We start from the raw sequence: 11,719 nt of genomic DNA, 5'->3' as shown, positions 1-11,719 counted from the left end.
AAATCTATAATACAAAGAAGAACGATGTCTGTCTGTTTGTGTGTTTGTTTGTAGCGAAGGATCTCGCTAACCGCTGAACTGATCCGGTTCTCCTTTACAGGGTAGCTTCTCATAGTTCCCGGGAAGGTTTATAACTATTTTCTTGGGGGGTGGGGCACCCCTAACCCCCCCCCCCCAATTTTTTTTTTCTTTTTAAAACTAAAATTTAAATAGTGGGGTCGACTACCCCCCCCCCCAACCCCCCCCCCCCACCAAAAAAAAAAAAAAATTTATTTTTTATTTTAAATCTAAAATACGAAAAATTGGTTTGAGACTAGGGGCGAAGCCGCTAGTGTTTTATATAGAAAGTGAATACCTGCAGATATGGCTTATGGGTTTAACGTCCGCTTATCCCTAGACCACACTAATACTAAAAATTTAAAATTAGTACCTACTGCTGCTCTTTCAGGCCTTAGAGATTGGAGTAAGAGTAGAGGGGAAACCTTAGCCCTAAATCAGGTATGCATGGGTAGTCCTTGGCATGGGGACCCCCAACCCCCCCAAAACAAAAAAATCCCCCCCCCCCCAATTTTTTTACGAATTTTGCGATTTCGCCATTTATCGGTGGAAATTTACGACTCATTCGAATTTTTTTTTCTCTGAGTTGGTAATAGAAGATGTAATTATACCCCTTAGGGCAAAGCCCCTAGAGGCTAGGGACGAAGCCGCTAGTAGACAATAAACCACAATAGATTAATTTCCTTTAGAAGAAAAAAAACGCGAAACCTCTCAAAGTCAAGCTAAGTTCCGTGATTTTTTTAAAGAAAAAATTTAATTTTGGACAGTTCAAAGGTATTAATAAAATAATTTGTATCATTCTAAATGGTTTATCGCTAAAAATTTTATAATATTATTCATTTACTCACTTACAAATAATAAGACTGATATACACGTAAGACTTATAGAGTATAGACGTATGGGTACAAAAAATATTCAACAGCAATTTTCTTTTATTCGATATTACAAAAAAATACAATTTCATTTATACTTATTGCGCAGCGTGCTGAAGGAGTTGTAGGAGGGGGGAAGGTGTATGCACCCCCTGGCATAATAAATAAGGAATGTAGGCATTCCTGACAGAAGTCTACATTTATATAAATATCAAGTTAAGGTGGTGACAAGGTAAAAGTTACACCCCCCACTAAAAATCAGGATTGTAGAAAATGCACGCCATTGTAATTTATATAGGTTGATTTAATAATTTTTTCCATTTTTTTTTCGTTATTTGCGGAAAATTGTATGTAAATCGATGTTATACAATTTTCCACAAATATTAAATTAAAAATCATACCAGTGCTAACAAAACTGGTTTTAATCTTACAATTATTCATATTAATATCTGCAGAAAGCTGTCTATAATAGACTGAGGTAAATAACTATTGACAGAGATCCTCATCTGTGACCACATATTGAGCTGGAGTATATTTGAATGCAGGTATTTCTGTTTTCTTACATTTAGCCTGATATTTACACAGCCGTTAAACATATAAGTATATTGAGCTTATTGAAAGTAACAGGATGTCTATATATTTGTCTGTCTGTTTGTAGCGAAGGATTAGCTAACCTCTAATCCGATGTTGTTCTCCTTTACAATGAAGCTTTAGAACGTTTATTATAATTTGTAATCACCCTTCCAAGAAAAAAACGTTTTTTCTTTATAAGAAAATAATGCATATTTATGAAGGTTTCGTGATTTTCTTAGATGTTTTTTGTAAATTTTCTTTTTTTATGACAACTCTCTTCAAACAACCAACCCTTTGATTGCACGACCCAATGTAAGTCCTAACTGTGCATGGTAATGAATTTCGCCTGATTTGAGCCACGGCATTCTCCTACTTTAACTATTTTTGTAACTCATCTGACATAGCAGCAGCATTTCTAAATTATTTAGTTATGACATGGCATCAGGCCGAGATCCGAACATATCTACTTCCCGACAACGAGTGAATTCGCTACAGGAAACAGCTTATAGTGCATAAAAAATGACGTCATACCGATACAATGCAAATGACCTATGATATGCAGGTATAATTTTACCATAGGTCTATTACAATGTATACTGGCTTATCATTGGTAATTTGTATTGTATGACGTCATTTTTATTAGGCACTATAAGCTTCTTCACGCCACAGTCGCGGGTTTGTTACAATATTGTTACTTATATCTCTTTAACGGCCTGCCTGTCCATCAAAGTGATTGAAGAGAAGCAGATAACCATCCGGACAAGGACCTTGGGTACCCAATTGGGTACTACTGAAAAAGGGGGAAATTTTGTTTATTTAAGCTACTAAATAATAAACTTTGTCTGTCTGTCCCTAACGCAATGGGAAAAATGTGATTTTATCATCTGCAAATTTTGTTTGTGAAGATATTAAGAGAGGTAGCGGGAAAAATAGTCTAAAAAATCAGCCAAGTGACGTCATAAAAATGAGTGATTATCTATATCTTTTTAAGGGTTTTCTTTCCCACTTCTCCTATCATCTCCCTCATTTTTATGACGTCACATAGCTGATTTTTAAAACTTTGTCCCGCTAATCAAAACTTACTTGGTGCGTCAGTCTGTCGGTCAAGCGACAAAAAAATTTGCATATAAATATAAATGTTAGACTGCATCTTCTCAAGTGATTTAGATACAATACCTACTAAAATCTAAAGTTTGTATTAAAATCCATTAATTTTCCCCCAAACTAAAAACTTTGATCTTATTCCCAAATAATAATAAAGGTTGCTTGATTATTTTCCACTAATAAATTTTGTATATCAATGAATTTTTGTTTTTCTTGAAACTTACACCAGATTTCTATGTTCCCTGATAAAGTGAAAAACGCAGCGGGTTAAAATAACACTCCCCTTTCTCCACCCCCTTGACCTTATCCTATCCCCCCCCTACTGGATGAACGATCTAACTAATATATGACAGGGGAAATAGCAACCTAAATTGACAACAATTTTTCCCCTGCCATAATATCCACGTATATTCTACATCCATTTGTATATCTCATTTATAAAATGTTAATTAGTAAAAGAATCAAATATGTTTTTCACCTCAGTAAGCAAAAGTCTTGTTGGCCTTCCCAATCATCTAAAAAAAGAGTTTATTGTCAAAAATAATTTAAACAAGTATAAAAACGTCCAAAAATATATTAGCTATTTGTGTTAGAACTATTCTAACAAGACCTAATCTATAGTATAAATGTATATACAGACAACTACTTCCCTTCCTATTTCAAAGATATCTTATGTCTGCTTCTAAATTATTTTCTCCTACTTGGTTGTGTTAATATAAGCGATACCATTAGTTGATTTTCAAAGACCCAATATAAAGGTTGCACAAGGCGGTTGAGATTGGGAGATACATTTATTTAACTCTTTCTCCCTCTATATAGTGTTTTACTCTAATTTTTAAATAAAGTCCCGTTTAACTCTTAATACAAAAAAATTGAGATTACATTGTTATTAAATTGGTTGATAAATTAATCCTCCTATAGAAGTATTGATTGTAAAAAGAAAGATTATTTTAAGATTTTTTTTTATATAACAATCCTACTTTTAAAACAATAAAAAAGTAACAGGATATCAGTCCGTCCGTCCGTCCGTCTGTTTTTCTGGATTTTGATATATTTTTGGGAGGTAGAATAGCCAGACTGAACTGAAAGTTTAAATGGTCATATTGAGCGGAATGCAAATACGCCTTATTAAAAACATTGGATTAAACATCATATAATAGCCTAAAACCTACCCTCAATACATTTCTTCTCTTCACTATCATATATTTGTTTATCAGGACAACTGCAGATTCCTTTCCCAATGGATTTATTATTAATTGGATGTTACATCAGATTTTCATGTACTCTAATCTAACATGTGAACCTTGTAGCTAGCTAAAATATTGATCCCTTCCCCATCTACCCCGTTTACCTCATCCCCTTCCATCCTACTGAATGAACGAATTGACCAATAAGTGATATCCATGTTAGTAACCTAAATTGACGCAAGTTTTTTCCCTGTCATAATATCCATGTATATTCTAAATCCATTCCTTTTCCAAAGTTATCAACTTCTTTGACACCGTTTGAACACCATTTTTCAGAACTTTTTTCTACACACTGAAAAAACATATTGAAAGTATAATGATTAGTTATTTATCGCATCGCAGTATAGACAGCTTTCAGAAAAAAATGACGTCCCGCAGTAAAAAAAAATATTTTATTTTAATATTTGTTGAAAATTATCTGTAATAGAATGTTATACATAATTTTCAATATAACTTAGAACCAGTTCTAATCTATCGGATCACAATCGGCTCGGGCATTACTGGAAATCCTCCATTTACTTATATAAAGTAGTAAATATATAAAGAAGTAAGGTAGTAAGTAAAGGTAGTTATACATTTTAGGATTGTTTACATAGGTCCCAGGATGTTTTTGTCTACTATTTTTAAAGCCATGCCTTGTATAAGTTTTTCACTATTTTCTGCCACCCTCCGCTACCCTACTTAATCCTATACTAGAAACACAAAACTTTAATTATTTTCCATTGTCTTTTTTCTTAAGCGTTATAAATATTCTGAAATGTTGATAATTAGTTTATTATTGTTGCACTTAATATGGACCCACATGGATCTAAAGGGATAAGACAATAGCCAAAAATTGATGTGAAAAGATGTTAAACAAAATTACTCTTTCTATAGATTACAATTAAGGGTTGAAACTTAACAAACAAACCAATCAAAATTTAATAAAAGTTTCCAAAATTGTAAGACAAGAAATAAGAAAACTTATAATAAAACTTTGGGGACTAGTGTAATAAGCAGCCCAATTTCCCATCCCTCCTTCCTACATAATCCTACTTATTAAGAATGACCAACCTGACATAAGTCTTGAACAAAAACGTGATCACTTGAACTGCATTTGTCCTCCTGGCAGTCGAAGCTTCTTATAGTGCAAATAAAAAATGACGTCATACAATACAAATGACCTATGATAGGCCAATGCACATTTGATCATATGGTAAAAATTTTACTGGACATATATATTGTATGACGTCATTTTTTATTAGTTACTAAAAGCTGCTTTCCTGACAGTCTAAATATAAATGGGTACTATTCTCTACCATTACAAGTCTCTGTATGGCAAATAGTTTAAATTTAAATTATCCAGGGCTAAAATCAATTTATAATTAAGGATGCTAGCTTATGAAGGCACCTTAAAGAACATTAAGGGATAAGGCAATGGACGATATATTGATATAAATACCCAAGATAAACAAAACTACAACTTATATACATTAAATTATTTGTTGAAAAGTTTTGACACTGGACGTTTGGACCAATAAAACTTTTTGTACCAGTGTAATTTCAGTCTAATTTCCCCTCCCTATCTGCCACAAACCATGACGCAAGACAATCTTTCCCACTTTTGTATTACTTTTGTAGGAACACGATTCCAGTGATGTCATATTTTTCTTTCCCGAAAAAGGGAAGGGGGGAAGAAAATCTCTTCAAAAGAGATGGGGAAAAACCCCCTTTTCTCCCATCTCTTTTTTTCTTCCCCCCTTCCCTTTTACGGGAAAGAAAAATATGACGTCACTGGAATCGTGTTCCTACAAAAGTGGGAAAGATTGGGTTGCGTCACAAACCATCTTTTTTTTATACTTATTTCAGGTTAGGTTAAGTGGAGTAAGGGTTTAATAAGCACCACTTGGGAGTTTAAAACTATTCCTTATTCGTATCTTCTCCACAAGCTGGGGTATGTTGTAAAATTTGTTCACAGTTTCCATTATACATTACTCCTCCATCCTAGATAAAAATAAAAATCTGACTCCTCTTAAACTTAAAGCATGTTAATGAACTTTAATTTCACTTTATTAGTACTTTCCCTCAAAAAGACTAGCGAGCACAGAACATTTCCCCCATATTTTGTAATAAATTGAAAATAGGGGCTAGCATGTTCCCAATACAACTAAACCTAACATAGCCTAAAGTAAAAGAAAAAAAATACTATCCCTCTTAATATCAATTTATTTCAAACTAAGGGGGAGGGTTGGTTTTTGTACTCAACTATATACTTTGAGGGAAAAGGCCTATTAATATTGACTTTATAAGGCAGTATATAAAAGTTACAGTTGAGATAACGTTTCCACTCCTATTATAAAACATTCATAATATCAAAGCAAAGGATAACCAAAATCGCAAGGTCTTGCTGTAAGAGATTTGTAGTCTTTAATTATTGTGATAATAGACAAACTACTTTATATAACTGTAATATGATAACAATAAAACCATTGACTGGACTTTTCGTTATTGTTGCTCTTATATAAAAGTGATCTATACCTGAAAACACTTTTTATCAGCCTCACTCCCTATTTCATCTAGATCTCCAACTAATTTAAATCTAGCCAAAGGATTTACTTCTTTATTCTCATTGCACAAGTTATCTAAAATAAAATTATGGATAGATAAACCAATTAAGTAATATTTAGTTTTTCAGTATTGCTTCGAAAACGCACAGGCCTTTAACCCCTTGGGCACAACAAAACTGTAATTAATCTTATAATTTTTAATTTACCATCTGTAAAATGATGCAATAAATATCTATTCAAGATGGTATAAGATGGTACGTATTATATTTTGTGTAGATTATTTAATTTCTAAGCAATTTTTAATTTTAAAATTTGTTTTTGTTTTAAATATCTTAATGTTTAACTTTATGTTTTACTTACAAAACTTTAATTACCTATGTTTGTTCCATACCTGGTTTTGGGAAGCTATCAAGCCATTCAATAAGATCTGCTATGGTTGAAGTCTTGTTCGTCACAGTGTGATCACTTTCAATATTTTCCTGAAATGTTGTTTATGATCAGTAGATAGAAAAACAAAAGGGAGCTTATTATTGATATCAATTGTTAGGCTACGCTTAAATTTAAATTTCTTTGATTACAAATTCACTACTACTAATACTAATACTAATTTGTATATTTGTCTATTTTAGACTTTAAAAGGGCATTTAACATAATAAAAGCAAAATCATAAAAAATTCAACAAAAAAAAATTTTACAACCCACCATTTAAAAGAAGCAAAATCTTTACATAAAATTTATATAATATAATTTGATTTTGTTATTAATATAAAAAAGGAAACCAAAAAAAAAATATATTTGCAGGGTGAGTCAGAAAAAACTGAGTTTTCCGATTTTCTGATACAACCTCTAGGAATATGGAAAAAACGATTATAGGTTCTTGTCCTCTATTAAAATATACATTAAACTTAGAAAAGGTGTTTTTGAATATCTCTGAAAACAACAGCGCTTTTTAGAGCATAAAGATTTCAAAAAGTGTGTGTGATGACTTTTTCGGCCATTATTTTGTACTTTTTAGGTAGATTTATTTATAATAAAAAATGTCTACCATTCTAAAAAGATAAACAAACATATTTTTTGATTATTAAAATTTTTATTCAACAGATTGTAAATATTTAACATCTTAAAAATACAATTTATTTAAATTAAATTATAACATTATAAATCAAAAGTTTTTAATACCCAAACACCGGAAAACCAGCTCATGATAGGAAATATTTCATCTTGTTACCTAAATTCCTCCCCCCTCCCCCTGAATTTCCTCTATATTTGGTGCAAGACTGGATTTAATCTCCAAAATCTCCGCCCCCTTTTGACAAATTATACTTGTGTGTTATAATCCATCATAATAACTTCATTTAAATAGGGTAGGTTTCTAAAAGGCATTTCTATTTTAAAATTCAAACCTTGATAACTTTTTTATCTTTATTTTTTTGTCAAATAAAAAGGTTTTTTTTTTCTTTTTACTATAAGCTACATTATTATAGAAGATTCTTTTAAACCACATACATCACAATCCAGAAATATGAAAAAATAACAAATTGCAGTATTCTAAAAATGCTTTTGTGAGGAGCCAAAAAGCATTTCACATTTAAAACTAAATAAAGTACTTTTCTTAGACTTTTTTCTAAATAAATATTTAAATTTTTAGATTTTTAAATAGATGAGTTATTTTATTTTTTCTTGATCAACATTTTTCACACAAGGCATTTTTTGACACCATACACCTATCATAGAGGCCGCATTTTTAGAGATAATGAAGAACACCTTTTACAAGTTTGATGTGCTTTTGTACAGAGAACAAGGACATATAATTATTTTTTTCTATATTCCTTCTGGTTGTTTCTGAAAATCGAAAAACTCAGTTTTTTCTGACTCACCCTGTATATCTTTTGAAATATGCAAAATATACTGGATGTTTTGGTTAGTTCATGGAAAATGAAAATTTCATCTATCTATATTAAATAGCAGGTAAGAAAATAAAATTTCACCATGGGGGTATGGACATACTGACATACAAATTGAATTACAAAGTAGCTTTGCTACTTATAAATCAAAATGATGATCTAAGTTACCTCCTCAACACAAACTGTATTATTATCAAGCCTCTTACAGTTATCTCTAGAAGCTCTTGCTATACCATCAACACTTTCTGAAGATCTTGTATTAATTATATCAATTCTTGTCAAATCTAAGGTTGTATCCTAAATAAAAACAACTATATCATCATCAAGTATCCTACAATTATCTCTAGAAACTCTTGCTATACCATCAACACTTTCTGAAGATCTCGTATTAATTATATCAATCCTTGTCAAATCTAAGGTTGTATCCTAAATAAAAACAATAATATCATCATCAAGTATCTTACAATTATCTCTAGAAACTCTTGCTATACCATCTACACTATCTAAAGATCATGTATTAATTATATCAATCCTTGTTAGATCTAAGGTTGTATCCTAAATAAGAACAACTATATCATCATCAAGTATCTTACAATTATCTCTGGAAACTCTTGCTATACCATCAAAACTTTCTGAAGATCTTGTATTATTTATATCAATCCTTGTTAAATCTAAGGTTGTATCCAAATAAGAACAACTCTATTATCATCAAGTCTCTTAAAGTTATCTCTAGAAGCTTTTGCTAGAAAAGCAAAACTTTTGGGGGGGGGGGGTAATTACCCACCCTAAAATCTGTCGGCAGGGGTAATTTTTTTTACCCAGGAGATAAAAAGGATTTGGAGGGGGAATATTTTTTTCTAGGTGCGAATTTTCTTTTTAGAGTTGAGGTACCCTACCAATTGTAGTTTTAAAACCTTTCTAAACACATAAAGGGCTTTATGGTAATAGAAGAACCTTATCAGTTCAGCAGTTGCATCTTTCATAAAATTCAAACAAACCGACTTCATATTAATTTTTTATAATGATGAAATATCTAACATACTTACACTACAAGAACTATCCACTAAGAAACCAGAGGGGCAACTGCACACTCCCTGTCCATAGGGAGTAACCAGAATCTCCCATTTGTCCCCAGCTCCACATGGGCTTGTACCAATATCATCTCTGCTCTGAAATAAAAAAAAAGACTTTTTCTCTGATTATATTTCATTTTTCTTTCAAATAGCATAAAACCAGCCAATGATAAATTTTAGCAAGTATTTATGCACTATTGGTGGATTGAAATAGACATGCATACACAAATCCTGGTTCTACAGAAGATTGATAGCTTTGTTTTAAACTTTCTTTAAATTTAATTCCAAAATAAGAAGGAGGGGACATTAGTGATTAACAGGCAATTTGAGTGAAAGAACTAATATTACCTTAGGTTGTCTGGGAACACAGGTACAGTTGAGCATAACTTCTGAGTCACTACATTCTGGTGTTACACATCTCATTACTGGCCTATACAAGGATGTACAAATAAATGTTTCAGTATTGATATATATTCCAGACAACTACCTGCAGCACATGTACAGGACCCAAAAAATTGTATTATCTTTAGAAATATTTGCTTACACACTTACCTGAAAGATAGCTCATACGCTGTTATTGAAATAAGGTTTAAAGGGGCTTTACATATTAATTACTTTGGGAGACCTTTATTATTAATGATAACCATTTAACAATTGTTTAAGGTTTAGGTTAACAATAAGTAATGGAATTACGAACTAATATTTAAATCCTTATATATTAACAAGATAATTATTTCAATTTCATAATGATTATTATACACTTGAAATTATTATATTTTGTAACAAGAAGATAGCAAAACATGTAGGTATATATTTTGTAAAATAAAAATATAATTATTCAGTTTACTTTACAAGAAAATACACGGATCTTAAGGGATAAGACAATGATAAACAAATTGATGTACATATCCAATGGAGATAAATTCTGTAGATTACAATTCGTGGTTGAAATGTTTTGACACTCAACTTAATAATCTAGCCAATCAAAATCAATGCAAATCCCCAAAGTTGTAAGTAAACGAATAAGAGAATATCATTGTAAAACTTTGGGGACTAGTTATCAATTACCTGTTATCAATAACTTGTTGAAGGACCAGCCATTCTCCAGTATTACAAGGACCTGTACTAGCTGCCTAAACAATATTATATCCATATAGACAAAGTAGCATGATATGTAGCGAGGATCTGCACCAATATGTTTTTCCTTCAAAGTGAAGCTTCTTACAGCTTATAACTATTTTGTGAATTTATAAAAATTGCCCATAGAAAAGCCCTTTCGTTCTAAAACTAAGATTTAAAGTTGGGGTTGACATGCCCTTTACTTCAAATACCATAGTAGCCTTTGGGGGCCTATACGCTATTATGAAAAATGGTAAGGCTAATCTTTTGTATCATTCATGACTTCTTTTTAGTTAAGGAGCTACATGATTATTAACTTTGTCAATCTTTACGCCATCATTCTGAAAATGTGATATTTTTCGCGGCATTTTTAGATAGATTGATAAGCTTTTTGTCAGTCAGTAACATATTTTGTCAACAAAAATGATAAGAAATCAAGGGTTAACTTGAAACTTTTTTGAGGATTTTTTGGTCATTACCCATTATTCTTTGATAAACTTTGACTCTTTTTTACCTGATAACATTGTCCGTCGTGCCATAAGATTTTGTCTCCATCACAAGAATTTATTTCACAATTCTGAAAAAATATAAAAAAAATCTAGGACTATTTCCTTATATTAAAGGATCTTTGTCTGTCTGTACCGAAGGATCTTGCTAACAGCTGGACCGAAATAAATTTACTTTACAGTGTAGCTTCTCATAGGTCGCGGGAAGGTGTATAGTCATTTTGTAAGAAGGTACTACCACCCTTCAAAGAGAAATATTTTTAACGTCCCGCTAGGCGGCGCCACTATATGAATTACTATTTTTTTCCTTCCAACAAAGTTACCAATTTTTTCTTTTTAATCTTATAAGCGAAAGTGGGCCTCTAAAGGCATAGCCGCTGGTACTTTGCAAAACAAAAATAGATTAATTATTTTGTAAAGTGCTAGATTAGCCCGGCAGGGTTAGAGCTCTCACAGAGACCATAAACAAAAGTAAGTTTGGGGGGGGGGGGGGGGTCTGCCATTCTAGAAATTTTTTCAGCAGAACTTTCAAGTGGTATTTCTTTTAGAATTAAACATTTTGATTAATTTTAAAATACCTTATTTGATGGTTCAAAACTGTCTATCCATTTGTTAAATTCCAAATCACCAAACCTATCAAAATTATTCATAATTTATATAAAAAAAAACTTTTACTTTGGAAGTTTCCCACAGAGTTACAAGTTGAACATAAAAACCC

General features: G+C 31.6%; 2 protein-coding genes across 3 annotated transcripts in view; one reads left to right on the top strand and one right to left on the bottom strand.

The window, feature by feature from the left end:
• LOC145329128 (uncharacterized) overlaps positions 1-11,719 on the top strand; it is a 532,399-nt gene that overhangs the window by 373,711 nt on the left and 146,969 nt on the right. The window lies entirely within an intron of this gene.
• The window catches only part of LOC145329127 (uncharacterized), a 29,919-nt gene continuing 19,059 nt past the window's right edge, over positions 860-11,719 (bottom strand). The window contains exons 15-30 of one of the 2 annotated variants that reach the window (XM_080173176.1): positions 11,580-11,634; positions 11,010-11,072; positions 10,445-10,509; positions 9,725-9,806; positions 9,350-9,472; positions 8,472-8,600; positions 6,791-6,878; positions 6,371-6,474; positions 5,761-5,836; positions 5,119-5,165; positions 4,907-4,960; positions 4,083-4,145; positions 3,779-3,842; positions 3,085-3,121; positions 2,220-2,292; positions 860-1,499 (exon numbers count right to left, since the gene is read on the bottom strand). In XM_080173176.1, the coding sequence (XP_080029302.1) occupies positions 1,416-1,499; positions 2,220-2,292; positions 3,085-3,121; positions 3,779-3,842; positions 4,083-4,145; positions 4,907-4,960; positions 5,119-5,165; positions 5,761-5,836; positions 6,371-6,474; positions 6,791-6,878; positions 8,472-8,600; positions 9,350-9,472; positions 9,725-9,806; positions 10,445-10,509; positions 11,010-11,072; positions 11,580-11,634 (1,207 nt within the window). In that variant the 3' untranslated portion in view covers positions 860-1,415. The remainder of the gene's footprint in view (positions 1,500-2,219; positions 2,293-3,084; positions 3,122-3,778; positions 3,843-4,082; positions 4,146-4,906; positions 4,961-5,118; positions 5,166-5,760; positions 5,837-6,370; positions 6,475-6,790; positions 6,879-8,471; positions 8,601-9,349; positions 9,473-9,724; positions 9,807-10,444; positions 10,510-11,009; positions 11,073-11,579; positions 11,635-11,719) is intronic. The other variant, XM_080173174.1, reaches the window with a different exon arrangement.

Source organism: Acartia tonsa, chromosome 9 (assembly GCF_053477335.1).
Source record: "Acartia tonsa isolate MP-2025a chromosome 9, ASM5347733v1, whole genome shotgun sequence".
Classification (NCBI taxonomy): Eukaryota; Metazoa; Arthropoda; class Copepoda; order Calanoida; family Acartiidae; genus Acartia; species Acartia tonsa.
This window is presented reverse-complemented; position numbering and strand designations above follow the sequence as displayed.